We start from the raw sequence: 12,703 nt of genomic DNA, 5'->3' as shown, positions 1-12,703 counted from the left end.
ACATCCTACGATGGAACTTTCCTATTTCCAGATATTGACATAAAATGGAATGTAGGTAATTGTCATATTGGATACGAATATCCCGTTTCGTTAACCTAGTAAGTACTAGTGATGTACTGATGGTGCCTAAATAAGGAGCATAACCCCATTAACACTTATACCTCATTATAACGAGTACGTACTTGAATAATTTAAACGGCAACAACCTTCGATAGGAAACATCGTATCAACCATTTCTTAAAATCTCTAGTGTAATTTTAATTGCATCAACAATTACGGCATGATGCCATCGGATCGTTAATTAACTCTTAGATTGCTGTTCGCTATTCGATGCATTAAAATATTTTCTCTCCATGTAAAGCTATTTTGTCTAGAATCACACAATGAGATAATAAAAAGTCATTAACTCTTCAACTGTAATTGCATGTTGTATTCATTTAAAAGTTAACAGAAGCATGCTCCTTTAAATTAGTTTTTAGAACCCTGTAATGTTAAGGTGCTAGTATTGTTAAACTCGTAATTTAAGGCATTATAATAAATAGCACTTAGATTGTTTGCGCTTATACTATTTTAAGTGTCTGTACAATCGCGCACAGGTCGTGTCGAGGGCAAGGAGTGCTCGCGGGTCATTCATGTTTCACTCCGCCCATACACCGCTCTACTTTGTAGTTTTCTTTAAAACCTTTAATTACGATCGTAATTATAAGTGGAATGAACTTGAGAGAGTATATTTTCTGCTGTGTTTGTTTAATATAAATTGTGGAATTTATTTTTATTTTACTTGAGCCACCTGTTTTTTTTTTACTATTTATATGATTGGATTTTACTTGATTCATTGAATACTGTTCAAGGACGTGTTTGTATATATTATAAATGAACTTGTTTGCAAAATAATTGACTTGTAAGTTATCCTCAACACTATCAGGTGATAAACAGAACTAATTTAAAAGTCATGAAGACGATCTGGATTTGCCACTTCTGTTAGGGGCATAATATTGAAACAACTTAATGAATATTCCATTCCAGGTACTCCATCAATATCTTACAATTTAATAAAGATAATTATCCTCTTATTGCATTCCAATGAAACACGAAAATACATCAACACCTGATGACTCAGCCATTTCTATAAATTAACTTTTGAACAGGATCGCCTAGTGGCTACCACATGAAGGCTATTTCAATAAATTCACCGCATCCTCCTATTGTGGTTTTGAGTTGGACATAAATAACATGTCTCCGACAAAAATATTAATGATTTATTTGCATCTGGCGCTGCTTTCGCAATTTTTATTATGCATGAACGTGTATGGAAAATCATGTTCACATATTAGACACAAAAAGCTTTGGAATCTCATAGAGAGTTCATTTAAAAATTGAATTGTTGTTTAATGCTTAATTTTACTAACCTGCAAACAAACTCGTTTTCGCCAAGGCAGAGGTCAAGGCACATCTGCCTGGATCCAACTACGTGTGTCTTATTGCCATGCCCTTTGAGGTGGTAGCCGCGCACACGATCGAAGCACCAAGCCCTTTCACAAGGACGCACGCCGAGACACGACTTTTGTGCGTAGATCGTGAAAACCGGGAACTGTGACTTTGTCAATGCACCTGTAAATAAACAATGAATTAGTTTTGAAATAATATGAAAGTTCTTGTTGATTGTGTTGTCGTACCTAGCTAACCTAACACACTCTCACCTAACTCCTAAAGCCAGAAATCTGAGAAAAGAGGCGCTCGTGTCATCATTAAATTCTTCATGCTCACGCACGTGTTCTGGACGGAGAGGCGTTCAACCTTAGCGAATTCGAAAATCCGCACCGAGTCGACCGGAGCGATTTGTGCTTCCATAATTGGATCTCATCGCTTAGTTCCTTGAACTGACGGCTTGGCGGCAATTTCACTACGGCTTAATTCAATATGACCCTTAATCGGCATTTCCTTTCCTCTATTATTAAAGTACAGGTATCCTTCGTTAAACATTCCTTTTAACGATAGCATCAGCCTACTTTATAAATGAACTGACTACATAGAGCTTTTTAAGACAAAAAGAGAAAAAACTGGAACGCTGGTTTGTAACGATTTCAATAGCAATGTTTGTTGATTAAATTTAAATTGAGTTACTTGAGTTTCATACTACATTCTTGTCGTGCTATTGTGGTTAAAAAATAGATGTCCTACAGTTTTTTTTTATTGTGGGCTTTTTATAGACGTCTTTGACACTAAGGCAGTTTCACATTCCAAAGCATGTGGTATCCAATACGACCTTACTGTATTGAATCTGTGAGCATGTATTTTTTAATGGGTAAAGTCCCAATAAGGTACAATATTTATTACTGTATAAAGTAATTATCTCGTTTTACTATGGCAAAAGCAAAAAATAAACACTATGAAATTGGTGAGCTCTTTTTTTGTTATAAGCTGAAATGATTGTGTGCTGTGCAAAGAACTTCTATTCATAAATTTGAGGTCAAAGCGCGTTCTACTAACTCATGTTTAAATATACTCGGTCATGTTTTCCTTTTCGCGGTGAGAGTATTTTTTTCCCAATAAGGCGTGATGAGTGGGCATAGTCATAGTCATGCCGTTATTGGTATTCAAATGATGTGTTGCGGCAAAAAAATCTGAACGCTTCGCTTGTTTGTGAGCTCACACCTCTATGTCGGTCAAACGAGAGTACGTACTGGCGCCATTACACAGCCACCTGCTATGTGTCCCGATTATACCATACGCTAACACGCATCTGTTTGTGCCGTTATTGTTAGTCGTTTTTTTTGTGATACTTGGGCGCATTAAACGCATTCGTGATCTCTGTTCCGATCTGTCGAATGCTTTATTAAAACGCTACTTGTGATTTATCGCTCATTGTTGCGTGTTTGATAGCGACTGTTTGTTGTTTTATCCATTATTTTGAATTTTAAAGTACTTATTACTTGTTTCGATAGGTAATAGGTATAGTCAAAAGATCTATTTTTGATTTTTTATATATAAATGTCGTGAGTACTTACCAGGTAATTGGTCAGCATCGGAGCTGAAGAGAACACAAAGTCCAGTCTCGTAGTTGACAGCGCGACAAGTGTCGTTGGCCTGGCACTGCTCAAGGCAGTCGGTCAACATAAGTGTGCCGGGGATGTCGTCTAAGATGTGAGACGGTGCTGAGAACACGTACCTGACAAAGATAACGTTGCATTTTAATAATCTACATGATTCATACAGCCTGCTTTAAATGATAAGCTTTTTAAACCGATGATTGAAAAGTTAGTGCAAAAACACTTTCACGAGACAGCTTACGAGTGAAGTTAAATCTTGATAACTCTCCTTGCTGTGTAGGTACATAAATGCGATTACCTTAATTGCAGCTGCAATTATCGGTCACTACTCCGTCAGGAGCAGACGCTTTAACAGGGTTATTAAATGAAATCTTTGTGTTTTCTCTTACCCTGTGACAAGTTCGAATCCAATCATTTCTGGGTCGCATTCTTCTAATGAATTTGCTGGGGCGGATGGGGCCGATGCTCCACTAGGGGCAGAAGGCGGGACTCCTCCCGACGCTGTTTCAGGGATAGCTGCTGGAGCCGTTTCTTCAGGCTCTTCAGCAGCAGGTTCCGTAGGCGGTGGGGCTCCTGGGTTTTGATAGCCTTCAGGGGCAGCCACAACGGCTGGCTCCGGTGAACCTGACTCGATGGCAAGATTATCTTGAGGTGGCGCATCAACCGCTGATCGTAAAGTCCCTTCGAACTTTTTTGCAGCTTCAGCGGCGCATGCCACTAACACTATACTGAGTAGCAATCGCATTGTGCTCTCTGAGAGGGGCCGTGGCAACATTAGTTATCTGTAACAAAAGAAAAGTGTTGGTTAAAAAACTTTATATGGCAATTTAAAAGTACGTAATTGCATGGGAAGCTCTAGAATTATCGTATATAAAGTCGTTCAGCTATGCACGCAACCATTCTTCCTAGATGGGGTAAATCGTTCAATATCTTACGGCCATATCGAGCATCGTTTGCCGTAACCATCGATGGGATGTGTTCTATTTGTGAACTTAGTGCGACAGCTGAACCCCTGTGCCTTTAGCCACATCTGATATTATCTACAAATTCCACTAGATAATATATGTTATTTATTTTTAGAAATAGGTAGATAATAAGTTAACTCTCAGAACATTCATCTTATGTTTTGAAATTGTTAAAGAACTTTTATCTCAGTACTCGTAAATGCGTTCAAGCTGAAATGAATGTTCACGAGAAAATAAAAGGCGAAACAATTATGTTCGCTGTCTAAGGGCATTAGCTTAATGATTACCGTCCCATTGTAATTAACTTGCAACAGCGGTCCGTGTAACATAAGACACGTAGCTACATCATGGAGTAAACCGAGTTAGACGTATCATTACACAATCATAAATTCTAGTAATACCTTTTGAAAAAAAAAATATGGTTCGTATGAGTCATGAGAAATTTTTTGACGTGCTTTCACATGGCAGTGTGAAAAATTGTTTATGGCACCATTTATAAATTACTTGTGTACTTCCTATTGCTTGCGAATTCGTTTTAATGTTGGTTTGACATTATTTTATTTTAGAACCGGATACTTCGGCTACAGCAGATTTCACGGGTGTATTATATTGTATTGAGATTTAACGAGGGTGGCCATTATGTTATCTGGTTGCAATTTTTATATTCTGAATAAATTATAAAATGAAGAGTCTAGAACGAAAAGCTTATCAAATCCTTTAATTCTATAGATAAAAAAAATATATTTTTGAATCATTTTCCTTAATGCAATTTCTTTGAGCTACGAAGATTTATTCTTTTCGAGGTCTTTAACACAACTATCAAAGCAATTTTGTACTAATAAACCATCATCGCGATATAGTGGGAACAGAATCGAATGAGTTATTAATATTCGTTAATAACCGGCAATGTTCAATTTATCATTGCAATTTTATATACTTTTTATGTTTCATTTTAAATTTACACTATAGAATAGTAATTATAAGCTTTATTATTATGAAGGTGCTGCGAATGCGGTGCGATCTGCGCATACGCACGGTGAATGATACCGCCCAAGGAAACCTAATTCATTTCATGCGTCGTGTCTTCTGTCGCTCACGGCCTGATAGTAATTTGATCTGCCCGTCCATTACGAAAATTAAATTACTCGCCTATAAACGCTCACTGTGTCATATTGCCGTGTATTTTTTTTCTGTATGAAACATGATAGATGATCTTTCACATATATAAGAAAATTGAAATAGGCGAGAAACTTGAAGACGTGACTTGGAAGTAAATATCATATCAGATATGACACTGTTAAAAATGATTTCGTGCTCGGTATCTAACAATTTCCTAGAATAAACATTACAACGGGGCGCAAGCTAGTCAAGGGTTATTTGTCATGGTCTTCACAGGCAAAGTTCAAACAACAAAGTATTAATAAATAGGGACGGGCGTCGGCGTCAATAGCGTGAAATAACAGGAGTGCCGATCGAGGTGAGCTGTAGGTATTTCTCAGTCGCCTCGGGTTCGGCTTGATCGATTCCGATTTATGTTAAAAGCTTTCACACGTAACAAAATAATCTAAACTTTAAAACATAGCACCGATCGTTGGAATTAAAATAACACCTCATTCCTATTCGACTCGGCATGAAAGATGGAGCATAAATTTATTTACAGTAGGTGAGATAAATGTGAAATGTCGCCTTGCCATTCTCCGAAAGTAGGATAATAATTAATTACAATTATTTACCGACGGTTCTAAACAACTTTACGGATATAAATAAATTTCACGAAATGGTTTCTCGGTATATTCATTAAGATGTGAATGTTTCATGCATCTGGTGTTTCCACGCCCTTCCTGCTTGCCCCCAGCTAACCTAGAAAGTTGGAATTGCATGCTAATAGCGTAAAGCGGTTCAATGCTTCATAACCACATATTGTTTACGTTTGTATCATCCTAGAACTTTTTCACAAATCAAAAAAGCTGCTTTTTGTGTAATGTAGGCAAAGAAGGTACAAATGTTTATTACACGTTTGATTAATCAAACCATGTTTCTAGTGTCTTTATGTATCTATTTAGCCTTTTTATGAATTTTAACGAACGCTTACTGCAAAACGTATATTCAGGAATCCGTTCACATTTTTATACAGAAAGGCTTACCGGCTAGTTTTTATATCTATCTCAGAGCACATGGTTTGGTATTAAGCAAGGCGGAGGTTCCTCACATTAACGCGTTGACCCGTATACAGAGGTCGTGCGCCAGAAGCATAGCGCAGAGCGCAACTTTCGCCATGTAGGTCGACCTCTTACTACGAAACATTCGCAAATAATACAAACGGCTAATTGTAAGTATTTATTTACTTGATAACCTAACGAAAGTACGTATTAATGTTTGTGCACTTCTAAATAGAAACTTACGCCTTATATAAGAATAAGGTCGAGTTTTGAGTGACTTGAAATGTTCGATATCGATAGCAGAACAACTACTCGAATACAACCGCAAAGATATTTAAGAGTATGCAGAAACTTTTTTTGTAGGCGCTTAAATACCTTGGAGCATAATAAGAATACAATTGTATAACAGTTGAATTGGAACTAATTTGTAGTGGGCATAAAAAGTAAAAGCTCGGTTATGTTGTCCAGATGGTGTTGGTGAAAGTAGTCAGATTTTGATAACTTAGACAATTAAACCTTTGTTTAATTAAGCAGTCCACTCACAGATTCGTTACCATTACAACAGACATTGGTAGCTGCTTGAAAATACAGAATTTCATTGAGTCTTACCGGTTTTGTAACAAAAAGTTATTTTTTTTAACTTTTGCCAATTTTAATTTGAGTAAATGTGAACGTTGTCATCATAAAAATACAAGGTATAGGTATAGACGATAAATTATCTCGGTGGACATTGACAGTGCGAATGTGCGGGCACACTCAGCCGGGCTTGGAGCACCGATCAGATGGGGTCAGCGTATTCAATGAGCCGGATGCCTTCAACCTGCTATTTACGTTTCACCATACCAGTACTGGTTGGCACACTATGGGTATCGTCTTCGTTTTCTTGTGCGCTTTACAAGTGATACGCCTATATAAGTAATCTGTCGCATCGATCTGTGCTGTATAAGTAGGTTCTACATAAATGGTATCTAGACTTTTTGCTTTTGTTCATACGTTTAATGATTATAATTAATTGATATGCCTAAAGATTATTGCAGTATCTCGCTCATTAATACGTCCGTATTGTAATTAATTATATCTTTATATCCTGTCATTAAGATAGACATTTGATGTTCATTATATATTTAGTGATTCTATGAAGGCTTCTACGCATATAAGATAAATCTAGCTAGTATTCGTTTAGAAATCTGTAAAACACATAGAAGTATGTAATGGAATGTGTATGAACATCTTGTAAAGAAATGAAATGAAGATATTAATGAACGAACAAGTTTCAACTTCTTTTCATTTTAGGTTCATAAAAATTCTGATAGCTTTTACTCAACGTTTTATAGAAGCCATCGGAATAAATGCTAAAATTGAATTACACTTACAATTTGTTACTTTCATAAATTTGTAATCACATCTGCATAAACACGGTGCGTTGATCTGAGGCTACTGGATGTTTAATCTGAGGAATTATTTTATCTAGCTCGTTAATCTTATCTTCGATTGAATGCAGCTTTTAATAGGTTTATTAAATGATACAGCGTTGTAACCCTTTGTACCTGACTTATTAAATTCTTCTTAACATTGATTGAAAATAGTTTTGCTGTCTCTGCAATCTGTTCACGTATTTTATAGACAGCGGAAAAGTAAGGTAACATTGTTGAGCAGTGTGATAGTGCTTGCTAATGTTATGAATATTTTAATACTCTAATGAACAATATAATATTTTCTCTACAGTTTGTTTAAGCGTTTTATGAACCGTAAATTGAAAACGTTATATTTTATGTTGCAATACGTACACGGTAAAGCAACTTAGTACATAATATGTTTCACGCAGTTCGCATACCTTATCATGTAGCGGTAATAAAAGCAGGCTCCCGTTAAAGCTAATTACAGAAGCTATTTGAATATATCTTCGACGTTGCTGCGCGATATAGACTGACGTACCCGTCAGAATACAATGGGGAAGCTGAACGGCTTAATCCGCTTGTCTGTAAACTATTAGGCGTGTCTAAGTTCAGCCATTAGCATCGCTAAGAGAACGTTCCGCAGATTTACATTGAATGAAATTGTAATTTGTTGTGTCTCGCTCTAATGGGGTGGCGGTTTCCTTATGTGCGGCTCCTGACGGCCAGGATTGTGACACTCCGCCCTTAGAAGGCGCCAGTCGTCGGCCAGGCGTCAATGTCGCTCATTGTTCAATGCCTATATATGAAACGAAGCTAGTCCGAGTCATATAAACGACCTTATATGTTCGTATTTTAAACCTAACCTAATTTTATGATACCATACAGATGGTAGAATCGTACTAAAGAAAAGTTTACTAAAAATAAAAACGCGTCTATTTTGGGAGCAGTCTCACAATTACATTCCATAAAAGTCTACATTGTAACCAGTAGGTAACTGCAGTTAGTTAATCTTGTTAGGATAGTACTACTTATAAATATTGTTCGTGTAAAAATAGAATAAATCATTTTAAATAAACGCCTAAGCCTTAATAAATGCTTGATATAAATTACCGTCTGGTTACAGAGGATGCAAAGATTTCTGCCTGACAAAAATAAAAAACAATGATGGTACGCGCCATTTGTATTAGTCGCAACGACAAACTAGCGATCATTAACAAAGAACTTTTACTCCTTTAGGCAACACGTAGGCTCTAATGATTACACGTGCGTGGCAGGCAAATGAATAACTAGCAGATAATCTGACTCACGGTTGCGAAATTTATTAACTCGCCGAAGACAGCAATGAACATTTTTTATTATGCGTCTACTGTATATTTATGTATACACGCTGAAATAAACTGTCTGGCGCCATTTACGTGTTCTTTCAATCGTTTTGTCTTTTAAGCACTAGAAAACAGTTTGTGCACATGAGATTGAACTATATCAAAATTGTAATATTAATTTTTGCACAGAATACATACCGGTCTGCCGTTGCGGCTATTATAATGTCAGGCTATTAAACATCATCTTCATTTGAATAACGTTACCGCTAAAGATCCGCGTAACTTTGTATGACTGACGCCACGGCACACATAATTGGCCTATTACTTACGGAGGAACGTCCGAGCGCGGGCTGAACAATTCTCATTATAATAATTAAACATTAGAAACCATTACCTTGGCAAGGTAAACTAGTTCGAGTGAATCTCGCAGTAAGGGTTCTGTAGCGCAAATATGTCTGAGATGTCCTCGTCCGTGAGGTTAGTGGGTTGATGCGCTCGCGCCAGCTGTGGCTCTGCTCCAACCATTTACATTAATGAGGGAATCTCGATTTCTCCGATCCTGATCAGTAAAACACAACTTGCCTACCGCCTACGTGACTTCACTTATCTGTAATGTTTATTCTATAATTGTTCAATTAAGACACGAGATGCAACTAAGCTGCTATAAGTCGCGAACTGAAAGTTGCAGGGTTCAAGACTTGAAAGCTCGTTAGCTTATCACAAGACAATAATTTTACATGATCATTAAATCGGTGAAATTATTATCCTATTTTATTTCGTGAAAATAAATCATCCACGGATAAATAGATGACTCCTTTAACTTTGGGTATTATTACGACGCCCGTGAACATTCTTCAGGTGTTTGAACGAACAACATTCGTTGAAAGTATTTTGAAATATTGGACCACTTTCCATGATGTAGCTCAGGGCTTCACATTCCAGTGGGCAGGTGGAAATTGCATCGTTTTATTATTCGTTACAACTCGTGGTCTTGCAACGATTGTATCGGCTATTTAAATAAATAGATACAATTACTTTAGTAATAAATTTTCATCGAAAAGGTTTTACAAGGTTGTGGTGTGGTGCCAACGTCAGTAGTATTCAGTATTTTTGTGGTTAGAATGTTACACTCGGGTGTGATTACCTGTGATGATGAGATATCGTAAAAGCTATCCAATTGTATTCAGTTTATTGCTGAAAATGAACATTGCTGGGTAAAATATGAGCAACAAACACCCACTTTTACTCTGGAGTAAGAGTTCAATAGTAGCTTTAAACAATGGCAAGAACGTGCAATCCGAAAGGCAATATATCAAGCTCACGCGAATCAAAAGTATAATACGTGTAATTTATACACATCATGCGCCTCACCTACATGGTTTTCTAACAAATTTTTGTTTGAAAAAAACATTTGATCGTGTAGAGAATGACTCTACTAATGATCAGTACTGTGTAAAACGTGCGATCTTAAATAACAAACGTATAATCCCGCTTAGTTTTCTCTGCGATTAATCATGCTAACCCAATGAGGGGCTAGAGTCTAAATCCTATAATTTCGAGGCATTCGGAAGTAGGTTTGCAGTGCAGTCGTTGCATCCGTGTTTTCTAAAGTTTCCTTTACTTATTCAATGTAAACACTGGTGAATAAAACGTAGTAATTACCGGTAGTTTATTTCAGACGCCATGTTGCGAGTAACACGACCTTGTAATGTCGACTATTAGACGAGAGTGCACTGTGGTCACCAGCTGTATTATCGACTGCGACATCGCAATTTGTTTCTATTTCTGCCCACATCATCCTTTGTGGTGTTGTGTGCAATTACATTCATCTTCTCCTGCCTTTGATTACTTTCGAGGTGGTTTTTACATTTTTTTTATTGTCATTTATTTTTATAACTTAATGATACATTTACTCAGCAGTTTCGCTTACAACTATGCAGGTACATTGTAGACATGCTCGTTTGCAATTACTAAGCTTCTAAAGTATTTTCAAAGCAATAGATGAATGCTGACATTTATGAAACATATTTTTACGTTCCCAATAACCATAAATATGAATAAAAACTTAAATTATCACCACGTTTGAAGTGTTTGAGTTACGTTAGATCTTTCTCTGTTCTGTAATTATTTTTAAGCTTTTCTTTAATTAAAAGTAATTGTTTTCGATGTACATAAAATTAAACGTAATTGCAAAGAGTTACATAATCGGTTATATGTATATACTATGCTGTAAAACTCTCGCTCAAAATTAAAAGCAATCAATTTTAACAATTAAGAATAAAAGTTGCCGTAAAATTACTAGTTGCCTTCAAGATGTATCATTATTTGTGAGGCGTTTACGACTGTAGATGCGATGACTAGTGAGAAGGATCGACGGCGACTGGACACGGGAGCACTGAGTGGGCGATATCCCTAAGTTTACATGAACCGCTGTAGCTTGCATTCAATTTATTTTAACTCGGTACAAGACGATTCATCTGTTTGATACTATCGATTTGAGCCATTAAAACTTACTTTATCGTCTATGTAACCGAGGAGGTGGTCAGTAAATTTCGTCTAATACAGGTTTGTGTCCTGTCACGTCCATATAGGGCTATGGCCGTATTCGCACCTGTTCTGCTGCCACCAACTCAACCGGTTTGATTCCTTCCTCTCATTCAACTATGCAACCCATCTTTCTACGATTTAGACTTTTTTTCTGACAGTTTAGTGAGTGCGCTTCTTTTTTATGTTTTCGGTCAGAAATTTTAAATAAGAATGAATTCTGCCTTATTGTATGTGCAGTAATTCAATACAATACAACAACAACGATGTCTAGTAATATGATTGTTCCTGTGAAAATTTAATTAATTTTATTCAATTACTATGGGTACTTGAAGATCCCAAAAACAACAAAAGCATGAAATACGGTTTTGATTGATTTCCAAGTGTGCATTCTCGGGTTTTTGCTAGCAAACCGAGGTCCGTAAAAAAATGATTTGTATTTTCATTCAAATGAAATAAAGCAATAAATGTTTATATTAGACGAGACTCGATCGCCGCAGCGCTGCGGGCCTTTTAGCGGCGAAGCGGCGGAGTACTCCCAGCGCGCACATTGCGCCTACGTTTATTCGTCGGAACCTTTTATTGTTGATCACATTAAATACAAAATTTGTAAGCACATTCCATGAAAGTAGCTCGTAAATTATCTATTATGATACCCATTAGAACATATTGTGTCTCGTTGATTTAATTATGTTCGTATATCGATTGGTTTTTGTATCAATGTACGATCTAAAAGAACTGGTATGACCAGCAAGTGCACAAATGTACGTTAATCGATATTTGAAACCACGTTGTAAAGTAGTACACTCGTGAGCCGTTCGAGCTTTTATTGCCACAAATGGTTTTATGCCGCCTATCTCGTAAAGTTAGAGAACAGTTGTCACTTGGTGTCGTCTGCCTCTCACTAAGTCTGTACATTATTGCCCGATGTTATGTCCAATAACTTTAATTGTTAACTGTCGTATGAAGTAGGTTAGTAGGTGTACTAACTGGAAAATCATTTCAAGAAACATCTGGTATCGCCAGTTGGGTTGCCTAGGTAAGGTGCATCATCTAGTTATGTTATAATTTTTCATTATTTATTTATTATTTCATTTATATAAATATGCTATTAATATTATCAATTATTTGGATATTTTGTTTTAATTCTTATTACGCAAATGATACGGTCCGCTCGGCAGGCGTCATTGCGGCTTCGGCTGGTAACGGCATCATCAATCATCTGTAATTTGATTTCTATGCTCAATTATTGCGTTCGCGGAGGTC

General features: G+C 36.7%; 2 protein-coding genes across 4 annotated transcripts in view; one reads left to right on the top strand and one right to left on the bottom strand.

Annotated features, from left to right (window-relative positions):
• LOC113496719 (autophagy-related protein 16-1) overlaps positions 1–12,703 on the top strand; it is a 146,675-nt gene that overhangs the window by 23,680 nt on the left and 110,292 nt on the right. The gene's annotated exons all lie outside the window — the stretch shown is intronic.
• LOC113496718 overlaps positions 1–12,703 on the bottom strand; it is a 51,385-nt gene that overhangs the window by 6,724 nt on the left and 31,958 nt on the right. For both annotated transcript variants that reach the window (XM_026876032.1, XM_026876033.1), the window contains 3 exons: positions 3,440–3,832; positions 3,009–3,169; positions 1,410–1,611 (listed from right to left, as the gene is read on the bottom strand). In XM_026876032.1, the coding sequence (XP_026731833.1) occupies positions 1,410–1,611; positions 3,009–3,169; positions 3,440–3,825 (749 nt within the window). In that variant the 5' untranslated portion in view covers positions 3,826–3,832. The remainder of the gene's footprint in view (positions 1–1,409; positions 1,612–3,008; positions 3,170–3,439; positions 3,833–12,703) is intronic.

The sequence above is a fragment of the Trichoplusia ni genome, chromosome 8 (assembly GCF_003590095.1).
Source record: "Trichoplusia ni isolate ovarian cell line Hi5 chromosome 8, tn1, whole genome shotgun sequence".
NCBI classification, from domain to species: Eukaryota; Metazoa; Arthropoda; class Insecta; order Lepidoptera; family Noctuidae; genus Trichoplusia; species Trichoplusia ni.
This window is presented reverse-complemented; position numbering and strand designations above follow the sequence as displayed.